The sequence below is a fragment of the Canis lupus genome, chromosome 1 (assembly GCF_003254725.2).
Source record: "Canis lupus dingo isolate Sandy chromosome 1, ASM325472v2, whole genome shotgun sequence".
In the NCBI taxonomy this organism is placed as follows: Eukaryota; Metazoa; Chordata; class Mammalia; order Carnivora; family Canidae; genus Canis; species Canis lupus.
In genome coordinates, this window is record NC_064243.1 from 61,845,531 (window position 1) to 61,863,588 (window position 18,058).

The 18,058-nt window shown below is 34.2% G+C and overlaps 2 protein-coding genes across 13 annotated transcripts in view; one reads left to right on the forward strand and one right to left on the reverse strand.

Moving 5' to 3' along the window:
- HSF2 (heat shock transcription factor 2) overlaps positions 1–18,058 on the forward strand; it is a 40,811-nt gene that overhangs the window by 21,081 nt on the left and 1,672 nt on the right. For 3 of the 12 annotated variants that reach the window (XM_035705751.2, XM_049115064.1, XM_025422899.3), the window contains exons 7-13: positions 322–409; positions 2,037–2,185; positions 2,598–2,837; positions 3,423–3,528; positions 7,807–7,860; positions 10,572–10,656; positions 11,095–12,100. In XM_035705751.2, the coding sequence (XP_035561644.1) occupies positions 322–409; positions 2,037–2,185; positions 2,598–2,837; positions 3,423–3,528; positions 7,807–7,860; positions 10,572–10,656; positions 11,095–11,387 (1,015 nt within the window). In that variant the 3' untranslated portion in view covers positions 11,388–12,100. Of the gene's footprint in view, positions 1–321; positions 410–2,036; positions 2,186–2,597; positions 2,838–3,422; positions 3,529–7,806; positions 7,861–10,571; positions 10,657–11,094; positions 12,101–13,417; positions 13,624–16,319; positions 16,391–18,058 lie in introns of those variants that run through there. The other 9 variants (XR_007413313.1, XR_007413312.1, XR_007413321.1 and 6 more) reach the window with 7 other exon arrangements.
- Positions 16,297–18,058, reverse strand: part of SERINC1 (serine incorporator 1) — a 31,924-nt gene continuing 30,162 nt past the window's right edge. Inside the window, exon 10 of the mRNA XM_025422904.3 lies at positions 16,297–17,897. Coding sequence (XP_025278689.1) covers positions 17,762–17,897 — 136 coding nt within the window. The 3' untranslated portion in view covers positions 16,297–17,761. The remainder of the gene's footprint in view (positions 17,898–18,058) is intronic.

Here is an 18,058-nt window from a genome sequence, read left to right on the forward strand (position 1 = left end):
TCAGCAATGAAATAGTATATTGTATTTATTATATTATTATATATCATTGTTATATACTACATATTATTTATTATAGTTATTATATTAATTTTAGCAAAAATAGTATAGAAGAATGGCAAAATCAAAGACCTAGGCAGAGTCACCCCCTAGTTTCTGTTCCTAAGATGTGACCATTGTGTATCACTATGTTCTTTGTGTATCCCTAACTAAAATCTTTTCTTATTAAAGTGTATATGTTCATGTGAGGGTAAAATATTAGAATAGTTTAAATTTCTTGTGTGCTCGCTTCACTGAATTTCATGAATATCTTCTGATTTTCAGGCCTCTACTTCTAAATACTAATGGAGCCCAAAAGAAGAATTTGTTTCAGCATATAGTCAAAGAACCAGCTGATAATCACCATCATAAAGTAATTTTTTGGTTAAATTCTATTTTATATTTGTTATATCAAACCAAATTTTATTACAGCAGTATTTCATGTATTCAGAATTCACATTCAAAGTTTAGTGAATAATAATCTAAGTGTTCATCCTCCAGTTTTATTAAATCATGCCTTTTTAAATTATTTGCTTTAAATTATTTTAAGAAAGAAACTGCTATAAATAGAATTATTTTAGTTTCCTGTTCCCAAGTTTGTTTTTTTGCCTCTCAAGTTTGTTTTTTGACTCCTCTTCGGTCTCTCATAGATAATCACTATCTTGAAATGGTATTTATATCAGTCATTTTTGAATTGGTCATTTTATATGTGTGAACTCATGAACAGTATTTGCTATTATTTTGCATGTATCCAAGCTTCATATAAATGATACTGTTTTTAAAAAAATAAATAATAAATAAATAAATGATACTGTTTTGCACATATCATTTTACATTGTGACTTTTTTCACTTGGTTTTGTTTTGAGATTTATTAAATTAAGTTCATCTCTACTACTTGATATTAATTCAGTATTATGGTTATGTAATTAAGCATTCATCCATAAATTATTTTAAGTTTCCAACTTTTATTATAAGTTGTGTAGACTAGACTTTTTACTCTAGCAATTTCAAAACTATTTTTGTTTACCTTTATTTTTGTGTTGGGCTCTCTGGATCATTTGTCAAACTTACACCCATTGGCAAATCATTCCAGTCCAGTGTCTAGACTTCCTTTAATAGCTGATTGTTATTGTAACTTTCAAATCTTAGAATTCTAAATACTGCTTCAGATTTGTTATTAGAGTACCAAGATTTTTTTTCTTGAGCAAATCAGTTAACATCAGGTTCTTCTTCCCACTACTGTTTCTAAATAATAAAGCATACCTAACTATTGTGTTTTTAGGATTGAAGATTCAATGTAAATGGATGAAGATTTCTTAATTTAACCGGATTTATAAATTTTTAAGTACTTTGGATCTTTTGCCTCAGATTTATCTACTGTTGAAATTTATAGATTTTGCATTTTAATAATGAGTTTAATTTGCTTTAGAGAATCGAATGCTTTCTTATTTATTGTGTACCTACAACCTAAATATATCTGCAAATGAATAAAAAAAAATTATTGCTAAAAACTCAGGCTGACATTTAACTGGAGCTATTGGAATGGTTTTTTTTTTTTCCTATTAATGAAAGCATTTAATGAGAAAGAATAAACCATATGTCAGAGTAGCTTGGATAAAATAATCCTCATCAGCAACAGTGGCCATCTGGTTATGCTTGAAATTCCTAATGAAGTCTTAAGATTTTTTCTTTTTTTAACCCTTTGGATATAAAAAATACTTTAAAATTTGAAAATCTTTCCATAGAATCATTCTGAGGCATGTCACCTTCAAGATTCCTTACAGTCAAAGAAATAAGTAGAATGAAGTAACACACCTCATACCTTTGTGAATTGGTATAAATAAAATTAGTAAGTCCCATTGGGGCAGAGAACATAGCTAAATTGTATCCTCAAAATTTAGTAAATAATGGGTGCCCAATTAACACTTTTTAAATGGTATGTTGTTCAGTAGTCAATATAATTTCAGTTTTTGATACATTTTCTGCCTGATTTTTTTAGGTTCCACACAGTAGGACTGAAGGTTTAAAGCCAAGGGAGCGGATTTCAGATGACATCATTATTTATGATGTAACTGATGATAATGCAGATGAAGAAAATATCCCAGTTATTCCAGAAACTAATGAGGATGTTATATCTGATCCATCCAAGTAAGGAAATTATGAAGTAAAATTTGTGAAAATATTGGTTACTTTTCTTATCAAAGAGTTAAATTCGAAACAACTTTATTCTGTCATAATTTACTGTCTAATTCATATTTGGTTTATTAAACTGAAAAAGCCAAAATATTTAATGAGATGTTCTCCCCTCAGTAAAAAGACTTCCAACAAAAAGTAATGAGAATTCTGATTTTTTAATTTTGGAGTTAAACATCTTTAATTGATTCTTTGTGGTCTCATCATATGGTGAATCAATATTTGTGATTAAGGTGACTCACCCAAGAAATTTGTGCCTTTTGATACGTGTTTTGGGGAGAAGGTTTCCATGAAGAATGAATGGACAAATTAATTTATTGAATGTGTTTGAAAATATAATTGGTTCTTTCTCATATTGCTGATCTAGCTGTAGCCAGTACCCTGATATTGTCATTGTTGAAGATGACAATGAAGATGAGTATGCACCTGTCATTCAGAGTGGAGATCAGAATGAACCAGCCAGAGAATCCCTAAGTTCAGGCAGTGATGGCACCAGTCCTCTCATGTCTAGTGCTGTCCAGCTAAATGGCTCATCCAGTCTGACCACAGAAGATCCTGTGACCATGATGGATTCCATTTTAAATGATAACATCAATCTTTTGGGAAAGTGAGTGCTCATCCAGATGTTATCTGAGTTTATTTGCTTGCTTTGTTTACTTCACATGTTCTATTTTCTTTGAATGATCTTCTTTTCAGATTATGAACCCACGTAACTTTCTTTGTTTTAGTCAGGGCTAAGTTCTGCAAATTTTTTTTTGAGAGGGATTTAATCATCTCAAGAATAGTCTTGAGATTTTCCTGGCAATTCCTTAGATTTCTTTAATGAGATACTTGTTTTGAATATTCATAAAGTGTGTGTGTGTATTTGTGTTTTATCAGGGCTATAGAATAAGATAATCTCTGTTAAGGGACTTATAAGAAAACCAGAAATTAGTAGCAATTACCAATAATAAGTTAAATATTTTATAATTTATAGGGTAGAGGAAAAAAGATAAATCAGATGGTTGTCACAATCTTTTTTTCTGTAAATATTAAAGTTTTGTGTAAAAGCTGTGAGTTCTTAGTAGACCACATTTTTGGGAATCTCAAATACTGAATAGGATCTCTTACGATTAAGAATTTTGTAATGTGAGTTTAAATGTAAAAACAAGGAAACCCAGTATTTGATATTTTTTTAATATTTTTTCCTTAGGGTTGAGCTGTTGGATTATCTTGACAGTATTGATTGCAGCTTAGAGGACTTTCAAGCCATGCTGTCGGGAAGACAGTTTAGCATAGACCCAGATCTCCTGGTTGATGTAGGTACTTTGAATACTTCTTGCTATACTGGCAGTTTGTGTATTTATGTATACTGTTTATAGATCACATCATTTTCTTGTATTCTCACTATTTTTGCATTTTCTTTTTTTAAAATGAATGATTTTGTGTACTAGAAACAATGAGCAGATGGTTCAAGACAGTGAAGGAGGTTGATCACTACCCATTTCTGAATAGTAGTTCAGTTAATCCTCCTGTAACAACATATCAATTCTGTTCAACAGTGCTGCTAAATCCAGGCCTTTTCTGGACTTGTGGCTGTGTTTTGTTTTGCTCTAGAATAAATTGTCGCTCAATAGAAATTGATGGAAATTTAGTAATAGAATTACTTAGCCAGGAAATAGCATGAAGACACTTTCTAAGACTTTGGGAATTAATGTTTTCTAATCAAATGAACTATATTTTATTATATTTGCTATATTTTTAAAATTTTTATGTCCTGAGTCCTAAGGTTATCCTGTTCCAGTCCGTACCACCACCTATATGAACATGACTCCCAATGTTGTCTGGACTGTGAATCCTATCTACCATTTCTGGCATTAATTTTCTTGCTCTCTTACCTCTTGCTCCTACCACTCCTCTCTCCCTTACTGTGGCTTGGTCCTATCCAGATGAAATTTGTGTATTGTTCTCTCCCTGATTTCCATTTTCTGTTGTGATATGTTTTTCTGCCCTGAAAAGCTTTGTCGCTCCTTTTGTTGTTGTTGTTGCATTTTTCTGCCTTAAAATGCAGCTTTTCTCATGTCAAAATATTCTCTTATCCTTTTAAGAGCTTCTCAGTGAGACTAAAAGGAATTAGTCCTTTATTGCTCTTTAATCTTATTAATATACCACCTTATCATTCTGCTTCTCAGTCTTTGTCAATATGCACGATTTGATTATCTTTTACAAACCATCAGTATGTGACAGGATGGATTTCCCTTTCTTTGAAGATTTCTTTTTCATACTGGCTTATGTTACCATCTTAAGTGAATTCAATATCCACGCTAATGACCTGCTTTAATTTGTTAATAGTAATTTGGCAGCCCTTCTTGATTCTATCATTCTTTGTTCCCAGTCTGAATCCATGGACCTTTTAGGATAGCTGTCCCCTGGATCATAAAAAAGGAAATAAAATTCCATAATCCTGACCCTCTGCAAATCCTTGCAGTCTTCAATTAGATGATTTTAATTTAACCTTGGAACATTTATCATACTCTTCTGTCCCCAAAACCTCATCTAGCCAGCTCCTCCCTATTCATAGAAGATAATCACCATACCCTGGGTCTCTGGTAAGCTGTGGAATCTTCTTTCTTTCTTTCTTTTTTTTTTTTTTTTTTGTGGAATCTTCTTTCTTAGAGGAAGTGCTTACTTTCTCTTTAAAGTTTATTTGTAAACCTGCCCTCTGCCTCTCTCTTTTTCTATCTCTGTCCTTGATCTTTCCCATCTCGCTTCAGTGGACACAGATTTCCATCTTAAACATTTTGATGTGTTGCTCTGCTCATTTACCATTTTGCTTCTCTCATCATTTCACTACAAAACTTTAGAAATGAGTAGCTATATTTGTTACTTCTTTTTTACCCTATATTTCTTTTTGAAACCCTGCATTGTCTTGCTTATTTACTCTAAGCCTGTGCTGCCTTGGTTTATCCATAGTGGGCTACGTTTGTTTTTGTTTTTTATGTCAGGCCATTGGGCTAGTAGGTTTATTCTGAATCAGATTTGGGCTTCATTTGGCTCATGTCACTTACTAGTTCTGATACTAACGTTGGGAAATTTTACTTCTCTTGTTCAGTTTCCCCATCTGTTAAATGCGGCTAATTCTTAACACAAAGCGCTCTTGTGGGGATTATAAATAATTAGTGCTATTATTATTAATACTGGTTACTTTTGACAATGGAACTACTTCTGTTAATTCTAGAGGCACTGGACTTTGGTTTTTTCCCCCGGTCTTCCTAGCTAATCTCTGTTTACTCTAAGAGCTTTTCTTTTTCCTGTAGTTTTCTACTTGTATTTCCCAAGGTAACCATTCTTTTAGCTTTTTATTTGTTCTGAGTCTCTTCTTTTTCTATCCTTCCTCTTTGAAGGGATTTTGGTTCTATGATTGCTCTCAAATTTTTATCTCTACCTCTTAATATCTTTTTAAAGTAAACTTTACTTGGATTCTAATTCCATGCCTTTGGGATCAGCAGTTAAGAAGATCTTGTTAAGATCTTGTCTTAGATTGTGTTTAACACAAACTTTTCTTTATTCTCTAAACTAGCTATACTTCTCAGCTTTCTCAGCTTATTTTTTTGTAGTGGTATCAGACTTCTCTCTACTCACTAGGATAATAATCACTGAGTCATTTTGGTTTCCTTATCTTTATCTCATTGTTCATCAAGTCCTGTGTATTTTCAAAAATAGCACTCGTAAATCATCCCTACTTTCTGTTGCCTCCTTCATCCAAGACCTTCATTATTTCATCCTTGAATTATACTGTATTGTAAAAATGTAAAATTGCATATGCCTATGCATCCATAGGCATGCATCCATGTTGCCTTTTTCTCTGAGATGGCAAAGATGGTAAGGACATGAATAAGGTATGCTGAGGAGTTTATGGGTTCTCTACAGAGTTCAGTTCTGAGTGACCCAGTGTGGAGTCAGCAGGAGAGGCCTGGCCTTAGGATTCAACTAGTGTCACTCATGTATGATCTACTTTTTTTTTTGCTTCACATTATACATCTGCTGGGAATACATGAAGGTATCCCTGATTTAGTGGGTGGCATGAGTGGGGCAAAGAAGGAGTGAGGAGCTTATACTCTACAGATGTTACTTTCAGTAGGGATCAAATATGGTCAGGCTCAGAGGCAGTGACGAGACGAACCTGGCAGAGATTGGCAGTCATGTATGGTTAACTGCTCTTAAGGATCTGAGTCTCTTCCTTTTCATTTATCAGTAGATAATATGAAAGGGGGAAAAGTTAAGAAAAGGAAGAGCTGGGAATATTTTTAGGACAATCATGAAAATGGAACTTTAAGGAGAGGAATCAGTGTCTAGAGACAGTGGAGGAGGGATCTATCTGCATTTCATTATATCCTGTGAACCATTTTGTGTTCATTCTCATAAAATGCTTTAATCATTGCTCAGGGCTTTTTCAGGCCTCTTACTGCTGACAGAATGTGGTCTTATCCTCTTACCAATTTTGCTCTACTTCTTGAACTTTATGTATACAGCTTATTATTCAACTCAGAACTTTCATATTATTTGGATTGGTCATCTTGTCTGTTGCTAGAACTTCCCCCTCAACCTTCTTCTCTATGGTTGCTCGTGCTATAATTTTTTCTCCCTCCATTCTCTCCAAGTCCTAACCATTCTCCAGGGACTGATACACGTTGGATAGCTTCATCAACACTTTTTGTTTCGTGTGTGTGTGTGTGTGTGGTTTTCTCCTTTCTCTTCTTAGTACTTTTGATCCCCATCATCAATTAGTATTTTAATACTGGATTGTATCTGATCATATGTTACTATTTGACGTTGTTCTTGTCTTTTAGATTGTGAGCTCCCGGAGAGCAGGAATAGTGTCTTCATCTTGTATTCTTCATGATGTCAATTATTTCTTAGATGTTCAATAAATCCTTGTGGAATAAATGACTTTGAAGCTTATGACTTAAAAGTTATGTCTGTAAATTGGCTGGACCAAGGGGTTTAGTGAGCAGTGGTCTTAGTATTTACGTCTTCTGTTGCTAGGCAAGGTAAAAAGAACCAACAAGGAAGTAAGTATGCTATTTGGTCAGAGGACTCTGAGGTGTAATTTAGAAGCCACCATTGTAGAGCAGATTCTATAAATTTCTCACATAATTAGCAGGTAGAGAAGGTTTACTGTCAAGGCAAGGGACTCAGCCCTGGATGCCACTTAAAGCCAAAGGCATTTAGAGAGAAAGTAATCGTAAGGAAATGAAGGAGAGGCGAAGTTGGCCAAACCATCATTTTCTTAAGTGATTTACCCCAATGTTTTATTTTATTTACTTTATTTATTTTTTTTTTTTTTCCGTAAGGTCCCCCCACTGTTTTATAGAGACATTCTTACAACTTCTGACGCATGGGCTAGCTTGCTCTGCTTTTATATGTTTTTCTTTCTTTCCTGCTTTTCTCTTTCAAACTTGTTTTACTGTATGAAAACTTCCTAGTGCAGGAGCTACATCTCTTCACCCAACATGGCTGTATAAAAATTTTGAACACACAGTTAATTCTTTTTTAATATTTTTTAAACTTATCATCTTTCTTGTTTGGTCTTTCAGCTTTTCACTAGTTCTGTGCAGATGAATTCCACAGATTACATCAATAATACAAAAGTAAGTTTTAATTCATGTTGCTCAGGACCCATAGCTGTAAGAATCTGAGAAAAAGTCCTAGTAAGTAGACAGCAGTATGACTCCCAGTTACAAAAAGCATTTTATATTCTTACCTTATATATGTGGTCAAGATAGTAAAATTTTAGATGAAAAATGAGCTTTTGGTTATGAGGTGAGTCATTGCCCAATTCTGTAGGCATTTGTGTGATTAACTGTCAGTGTGAAATCAGCCATCAAGGTGCTGGGAGATCAACTGACTTAAACTTGGCATGTTCAGGTGTATCACTGAAACAAATTATTAAAATATTTCTTCATGTTTTATGTACTTCAGTTTACATTCTTATTCCTCCGTAAACAGCTTCTTGGCATTTTTTTATTGAAAATTCACGGGTACCCATATTTTTTAAGTTCCTTCATTTTATTAGCATGCAACTAAAGCTCAGGGATTTGAACTAATTTGTACTAATTGTAGGTAAGGCAGGTTGAAACAATGAAGTGTGGGCTTTCAGCATTTTTTTTTAAGTAATTTTTTTTTTTTTTAATTTTCTTGGACTTACAGGATTTCCAGTTAGAATTAGCAAATGTTGACAGGAAATTCTTTAGAACTGGTTTTTAATGAATAGTAAGGACAATGTGAAGTTGTTACGAGCAGATTGATTAGAATCATTCTGTTGCTTTGTATATGGTTTATTGTCTTAAATAGGTGTATACTCAGTTTATTGAATACCAAGGTGTAAATCAAGTCTTCTGTACAAAATCTAGATTAGTGGACTTAAAATTTTATCTTGGTTCTTGTTCTTTGTTGTCAAAAAATGAACACTTAAATATAAGTGTTTAGAGTGAGGGGTAGAATTTATCTGACTAATGTCATGTGTGAGGATAGCCTGACCAGATTTTTTCTGCATATTCGAAGTTATAGCCTGGGTAACTTCGAGTTGAAAGAATTTGTGAATTTGAGGTTGATTATACATTCAGTATTTGGATAATTTTTATCAGGGGTTAGCATACTTTTATAAAGGCCAGCTGGTAAATACTTTCAGTTTTGCAGGCCATATGTTCTCTGTCACAACTGCATAGTGCTCTAATTATAGCGTAACAGCAGCCATAGACAATACATAAAAGAATGAGTATGGCTGTGTTTCAGTAAAACTTTATTTACAAAGACAGGCAGCATGCTGAATTTGGCATGTGGACCACAGTTTGCTTGGATTTATACTGTAAGGTTCTGTGGATCACCTCAACACACTGGGTTTCACTAAATATGGTATTATTAAATGTTAGGTCATAAGGTGAATGAATGCATATCGTGCATTCTTGTATTCAGTTAGTGAATCTACTGCACTGTTTATTGCTACACATTGAGTCATTCTTTATTCTTGGATTATATCCTCTTTATTCCAAAACCAATAGCTTAAATGCATTTCTTAGGAATAGCAGTTAAACAGCAAATTGCATATTATAGTACTATAAAAAATTTTGAGAATGACTTTTCATTATAGTTCTAAAATCTAGATTAAGGTTTTCAAATAATTGGCACATCATCTGCCATTCCCTTGCTCATGACAGGTATTATATTAACATAAATTACAACACTCTTTCCTAATAAATCAGGTTACTTGTATTCTTCAGTAGAGCAATCTAAGTGGCCACTACTAATGAGTAAGAATTTGCATGGAAAACCCCTTTTCATTCCTGGTTCTCATGTTTTGGAATAAAAGTAGCATCCTTGGAAACTGCCTATTTTAAAAAGTAAAAAATAAAGATTTTATTATTGCATTAATGTTTTTTTTTGTGATTGCTAAATGAAAAATGTTTTTATGTATATTTTTGGAAAGGTTTAGTTTATTATATCTTGGGGCCATTGTTATTTCTGAATCTGGAAACTTGTACTGCTTCATTTTATAATGATTTTATGATGAATATGAGGTAATCACAGGATATAGTATGTTTTTTACACCATTTAAACTTAACCAGCAAGCAACTGTCTGGAACTTACGGCTATTTAGGGAAAATTATGAACCTCTGCACCTCAGTTTTGAACATTATTGAAAAGAGCATTGAAGAACTAAACAAAATTAAAGGTTTAATCCCCTTTGCAATCAGATGTGAGGAGAGAAGACAATGGTTCAAAGAAGCAATTTAAATGACAGAAAAGAACTGAAAGAGTCTCAAAGGAAATGAAGAAACTTCACCTCAACTTTGAGGCTTCCAAATATAGAGATAATAGTTTTAAGGATATCACCATGTAATCCTGACCCACTCTAAAAATGTTCACTATGCTAAATATTCTGTTTGTGAATGAAGAGAAATAAGTAATATACATTTTTAATCAAAGCTGTTTAAGATGAGTTTAATTGTTTAAAGAATCATCTGTTAGTTTGAAACCAGCCATCTTTGATTCATTTCCATCTTTTACCTGTGACGGTGCGGTCTGTTCTTTTGAAATGCCCCCTCTTTTCATACTTAACTGTCATCCTAGTTCAGGTTCTTTATTTCATCCGCTTGATGACAGCAGGAGTTTTCTTAACCAGTCTTACCTATTCAAATCTGTTTCTCTTTCTAGTTCATCCTTCCTGGTGCTTTCCCCCTTCACCTGTATTTCAAATAACACATCAGTGCTCACATACTGTATCAGTTTTTTATTTTTTGCCATTATTAGGAATATATAAAATATGAAACAAGAATTTTTTATATTATTTTTTCTCTTTTAGTCTGAGAATAAAGGATTAGAAACTACCAAGAACAATGTAGTTCAGCCAGTTTCAGAAGAGGGAAGAAAATCTAAACCCAAAACAGGTAGGTATAAATGTAGTATTAGTTTTTACAGATTTTTAAAATTAAAGAGTCCTACATAGAAAGTAATGTGAGCCAAGGAAAGTCTTGCCATAGTTAACGATTGAACACAGAATGTACTGTTCTCAGTTCTGTGCATAACGTATCAAGGTTTCAGCTTATAGAGAAAATTAAATTGGTGAGGTACTAGTTTAAGTCCTTTTTAAAAAAATTAACTTTAGGAGAACTTAAAGAACTCTATCTTAATAGTTGGAATAACAAGACTTAACTTTTCTGACTAGTACATTTTAAAATTTACTGACACCAAAGTATCATATTTCTTGTTTGGGTGTATAAGGGTACTGATTGCATATATGCACAGCTGTTTCCATTTTTTCCACCTTCAGCTTGAACTCTGTATAAGCTGGTGATAAAAGAGCATTTTTCTAATCTTTATTATAGATAAGCAGCTTATCCAGTACACTGCCTTTCCACTTCTTGCATTCCTCGATGGGAACCCTGCTTCTACTGTTGAACAGGGAAGTACAGCATCATCAGAAGTTATGTCCTCTGTAGATAAACCCATAGAAGTTGATGAGCTTCTGGATAGCAGCCTAGATCCAGAGCCAACCCAAAGTAAGCTTGTTCGCCTGGAGCCATTGACTGAAGCCGAAGCTAGTGAAGCCACACTGTTTTATTTATGTGAACTTGCTCCTGCACCTCTGGATAGTGATATGCCACTTTTAGATAGTTAAATCCCCAAGAAGTGGACTCTACATGTATATATTCATCAAAATGATGAACTATTTATTTTAAAGTATCATTTGGTACTTTTTTTTGTAAATTGCTTTGTTTTGTTTAATCAGATACTGTGGAATCAAAAGCACCTTTTGCTTTTCTTACACACTCTTGCAAAGCTTTCAGATGTTACTCAGCTACGTAGGTACATAAGACTTAATGCACATTGTTGGCATATCTTTAAGTTGGATTCAAATGGCCATTTTTCTCCAGTTGTAGTAACTTGGATTTCTTTTTTACATATATGCCCATTAACCCCAGTTAAACTTTTGTTTGTTTTACTTGTTTGATGCTGTCTGTTTGCATTGAGTGTTAAGTCACTAGAACTAATGGTAGAACTCTTAAAGCTTTATCTGTTCCAGTTACTTTTATTAAATATTTTTCACTTGGCTTATTTTTAAAACTGGGAACATAAAGTGCCTGTATCTTGTAAAACTTCATTTGTCTCTCTTGTTCAGAGAAGTTCATTCATGTTCAACAGGAAAGGCAAAGTATACATGAGTGCTTGCTGTCAGATATGGCTCCAGCTCCACATACGTAGAAAGAAGGGGATGGGATGGCATCAACACCATCCATCTCGTTGGACTAGTTTTAAGTAAAAGTTTTCTGATTTGTTTGTGTTTTTTTGAACCATACTATTTAGTAAAATAAATATAATGAATGTTGCGTACTAGTGTCTGTTATGTGTCTTCTTTAGAGGTGACACCCACATAATTTTTTTTTCCTTTTTATAGGAAGTAGGTAGGCTTAAATTGTAAACTGTCTGTTGTCCATTGAGTCATACCAAGAAATTTGTGCCCCATCTCAAGAGATAGACTGTGTGTATTACAACAAGGAAGGAATATAAGGTCTCTAAACTTAATGTGTTTTAAAGTTCTGTGTTAAAAGTTATACTCGCTTGCTTTCTATATTTCTAATAAAGAACCAAGAGAAGTATGCCTCTCATTGTCCCAAATGAGGTAAGAACATTATCACTGGATGCCACCCAAAGGCCTGTGATTTTTGCCCCTAGAGAGACAAACAGTTAAGTCACTTTCTCCTTTTGGACCAGTTGTTCAAGAGGCTTACAGAGGCTTAATGCAAGGCGGGCACCTCTTTTATCAAGTTGAATTCCACCTTCAGGCACAAGGGTGGAAGCAGTGCAATTTATATTTGAATACAAATTAAAATAGGGCCTTCCTCTTGGCCATATTCCGTCTCTTAATATCTTGGAATTTCTCTTACTATGATGTAGAAATTCAAAGTAAAGCCTAGCACAGAGAAATAGGAAACCCTTCCTTAGCAGATCTTTAAAACATTGGACTCTGACCGTGGCATCTTGGTGAACTAATTCAAGTCCCCAGAGGTTTCTGCATAAGCTATAGAGATCACTTTCCTGGAGGTTGTTAAGGTCTGTACAAGAATTTAGAGCTGAGAGGAGAAATAACTTTAGAGATGTTCTTATTCCCTTCTCTTCTTCAGTGTGGAATGATAAAATTTCTTCTCCTTGGGGATATTTTGGAGCTTTAAAAGTATTCTAAAAATCTTGCAAAACTTCATACTTTGTAGTACTTTTTAAGTTTAAAAAATTAAAAATTTTCATCTTTAGTTGGAAGTTATATTTTTAAATGCTAATATTAACACCATCCTAAATTTAATTGTTACTGTTTAAAAATACAATTATGTGCTGTTTAAATGTATCTAGAGGAATCTGTAAATACCATAGTGATTTGATATGCATTCATCATCCATTCCACTTCTCCCAAAGAATTTTATCTTGATTTTATTACGTGTCAAAGTCCTACATTGAAGATAGTGTCACACTTCTCAACAACTAAATTTGAAATTATTTCCTATAACAGTAAGATTCTAAGCATTACGGAAGTTTGTCTCCAATTATATACAATTCACTAAAGCAGTCTAATTATCCAAGGCATTTTCTCTGTCATGCAGTTAGATTTATTTCCACCTTTGTAAACAAGGTGGCTGTGTAATTGAATTCTGACAGATAAATCAGAAGTGATGTACAGAACTTCCAGATCTGGTCTGTGAAAACCTCCCCTCTGCAATCCTCCTTGCTCTTTCACCCCTTCACTAGCTTGATGCAGAGGAGTATGTGGCTTCTGAGTATTCATTCAAGAAGAAATTTGGCTTCCTGAATCACAGCTTAGAAGAGAGCCACCCATCAATCTTGGACACCATTGTAGACTTCAGGTGAGTAGGGCACAAAAACTATTATGTTCTGTCTTTGGATTTTTTTTTTTTTTTGGTTGGTCAGTGTTCACTAATAAAAGATTCAAATTTTGGTAAACATAAGTAAAATGTTATCAGAAATACATTTTTTAGTGAGAAGGTCTTGATGGGAGTTTTCCCCCCATTTTTTTTGTATCTGAGGGTGAAGATTATCAGTGTAAAAGCATCAATTTCATTCCTTTTTGTTTCCATAGGCGTAGAACTCTTGAAAACATGATGGAAGGAATTTTGTCACAGCAGTATCCCTCAGTCCTTTGAACTCCTTCAGAATTATATACCAGAACTATTATTTTATGATTTAGTAGCTGGGGATTTATAATTAGATCATCATTCAAAACAAAAAAATACCTGAATTGCAAAAAGATTTTTCCCCCCTTTCATTCTTTCTCACCAATACACAAAATTTTATATATTGAGTGTTCGAGATTTTATCCAGATTGGTAAGATTCAGAATGCAGCTTTGTTAAATGTGAAAAGTAACTGTTAAGAGGGATGATGCCTTGATGTCCTTAAGGCATCTTTTCAGGCAGATCCAACCTCAGGAAGGAGTTAACAAGGAAATTGAAGATTGGAAACTGATTTCTCTAAAAACTCTTGTTTACCAAAGGAAGTCTCTGTAGTGTCTGGAAAACAAGTACCACAGTATGAAGACTGAGTAGCCCTCCTCCCCACCCCATCTTCATCCCCTTTATAACTTACTTTCGCTTAAGGGGGTATAAGTATCACCATCAGAAATGGTGTAGGACAAAAGCTGAATGTTCTTAAGGTGCGTCACTATGTTTTCATAGGGATGATATACTCAGCTGACCAGAGGCTTAAGTGTGAAAACAGTCTGTAGACTGGGAAAATGACAAAATGATATTTCATTGTGGACATACGTAGGATGTTTAAGAATTAGAGCCTAAATGTTCAAGGACACATGAAATATCTTTTGAGAATTGGTTGATTAGGCCATAAAGCAAATCACATTTCATGCAATTGGTGTCAGACTAAAGTACAAATAAGCTAGGCTTTAGTTTGGAGTGCTGCCATGGTATTTTGATAGAGTGATCTTCATTTGGGTTTACTGCTTTTCCCATTATTAACAGGAGTTAATGGGTTTGGGGTAAGAAAGACCACAGGGGTGAAGTGCCATTTTCAACATTTATCAAAGTATCCTATTGGTTATTTTTCTGGAGAAACCTAATACACTTCACTAAAAAAAGGAACAAAAGTGTCCTCTTTATCTTACATCTTAGAACACAGAAAAATCAAGTGTGTACAAGAATGGAGCATCTGCCCAGTAAACGGGGATGCTTTCAGAGGTGTTACGGGGGCAGTCCAAGTTTAACATAAAGGAACTATAACACTGTGAAAACTGAAGCATGTAAAGTCTTTGAAAAATTGAAACTAATCAAAATTAACCATTTTTGATCTTCAAAAGACTGTTCAGATGGTAAGACCAGGATACAGACTAGGACAAAGTTTGCAAACCACCTATCTGATAAAGGATGAGTAACTCTCAAAACTCAACAAATTATAATAAAAAAACCATCCAACTAGAAAATAGCCAGAAGGCATGAACAGACATTTTACTGAGGACATACAGATGGCAAATAAGCACATGAAAAGATAGTAAACATCATCAGCCATTTGGGAAAGGCAAATTAAAACCAGAGAGATGATATTCCTATCAGAATGGCTAAAGTAAGTAGTGACACCAAATGCTGGCAAGGATGCAAAGAAACTGAGTTGTTTGTGCAACGATGGTGTGAACATTGGAAGATGGCAGTTTCTGTAAAACTGCTCAGCCCATCCACAAGGATTCTTCTCTTCATCCCTGGTTCCAAAGAACCACTGATCTCCATTCCTTGAAAGCATATAATCAATGAAATTACACTTCTGTGTAACCTTTTGGGATTGGCTTTTTAAAATCCAATTTCATACTTCCCTGGAGAGCCAGTCAGGTTGGTTTGTGTACGAAACAGTTCATTCCGGTTTTATTGTTTAGTAGTAGTCCATGATAGAGATGTACCACTATGTGTTTAAACATTCACCAGTTGAAGGACTTTGGGGTTTACAGTTTGGACTATTGCAAAAAAAGCAAGGAACCATCATTCATATATACGCTTTTGTGTGAACCTAAGATTTTACTGAGTAAATAAGTTTTACATTGTCTTGCCTATAGTATTGGAGATATCATACCATTTTAAATGAATTATTAAAGTACACTAAATGGTAACTCGGCTGAAATGGCACTTTGTTACTTTTTTGGGGCGGGGCGGGGGGGAGGCGGTAAGGGACTTTTTATACTGTCACATGTCAGCATCCATTTGCAACTTAGGAAAAAAAAAAGCCTACAGGACACAGCAGATGTAGAATATTTATCAAATGAATTAAAAGTAGTCTCCAAACTAAACTGGCCCATTTACTAAAGGTTCTTCAAAGAACATCACTTTTAATTATGTGAGATTCCAACTTCAAGGGTTATTTACAGAGGCCCAAAAGGACCTTTAAAACGATTCAGTTTTTTAGGACACAAAATGGACAGCTTAACCTTCTTGTTTCAGGTTCTTTTGTATACAGGAAAAAAAGTAGGTCTGAGTATTATAGCTACCTAAATTTGAGTTGCTAAAGAATTAATATACCACACACTTTCTCTGAATTCATTTATTTAGAGATAGAACACAGCCATTCAAAATGATGGAATACAATATCAACACACAGAGAATAAAGTTGGGGAATTATGGTGAGTTGTTATATATTTCATTTACATTAATAAATACCCTTAAAAGAAGCAAATGTAGATTTTAAGATCCATTAAGACACTAATAACATGTACAAGTAACTAAGTTTCTAAGTTAACTGTCATACTGATTGATTTTTCAGATTGTAAGACTATAATTAAACTATATATTTCAATTAGATGGCAGCAAAGACAAAAGCATTTTAAACATCATCTCAACTGTATAATGTACTATAAGCAGTTTATATTCTGTAGCATTCCATCCATCATTCTCCTGGCCTCAGTTTATGGGTAGATGCCAAGCTGGACACCAGCAAATCACCTAACAAATTATCCACCACTAATAAGGTGTAAAATCTATTGAATGCCAAAAAAAATGCCAGCTACTTTGGGAAAATTTGGGATTTCCCAGCTTGGCCACTGATTAACTATCTGAGCTTCTTGAGCTTCAGTACCTTCATTTTTAAAATGAAGGACTGGATAAGATTTTATCTAAGTATCTCCTGAGGCTTGGTATATTGCAGTTCTGTCCTGTCCTGTCAAAAGTTTACCACCTTTGATTTTCAAAATGAACTTTCAAAGCGATTTTCAACAACTGACTTCTAACCCATGATTATCTTTTTCAAAAGCTTGGTCTAAATCCTTCAAAGTTCCTAACATCTCCACTGAACCTATATTTTTGCATGTGTTTAAGTGACCAAAAACAAAGTTGGTATGTTGCTGTGAAAGGCCATGCCTACCCAGGGAAGATTATGATTTATGATCTAACTTTAACCCACTATCATGATCTTTCTGTGAAGCCTGTGTCTCAATTCCCATAATTTACACTGTTGTCCATCAAACACTCCCTACCTATACAACTTCCTTATCTTCACATCAAGGGAAAAACCTGAAAAGATTTTTCAGACTGGCATATGAGCAACTTGTTTATACATTCTACAACAGCCATGTACTTTGCCATCTCTTGTAGGGCAAGGCATCAAATATTTCAAAAGGCAGCTATACATTTCCTTTTATACTTTCTAAAACAGCTTAGGTACTAGCACAATTTAAAAGTCAAACTGTCAAGCAGTTTTGTTTTTACTCAGTTTCATAGGCACAGAGCTAAGGATAAACCTAACAATGTCCATTTTTCCTAAGTCACCACCAGACTCTTACTAAATCTCTCCTTTTGTAATTCATTCTAACACACGTATCAATGTGCTTGGCAAGAATACAATGAATAAAATGGCAAGCGATAAAATCTAGTTCATGCCAGAACACTGGAGAAGTTACATGGGAAGCACACATACACAACTTTACAAAAGTTGGGAATACTGTTAATCTCAAACAAGCAATGATCAAAGTGGGACTTTCATGCCAGAAGTCCTGTTCTCAATCAAAATCACGATTTGTAAGGACAAGTGGTGCCACTAGTGTCCAAACATATAACACAATGCCGATCCAACTAGAAGAGATTTTCACCCAGACTGCTGTCCACTGACTTTTCATCTCACGAGAAGGCTCATACCTAAAATTTAAGAAAAAAGGGGAAGCGGTTATCAGCCATCACACATAGCTTTACTTCAAATGTGTTCTTCGTATACAATTTTTGATAAGAGACAGCTGCTGGGCTAATCTGTTGCCCTGCTTGCTATACTACTTTAATAGCTAATGTGAAGGTAAATATCA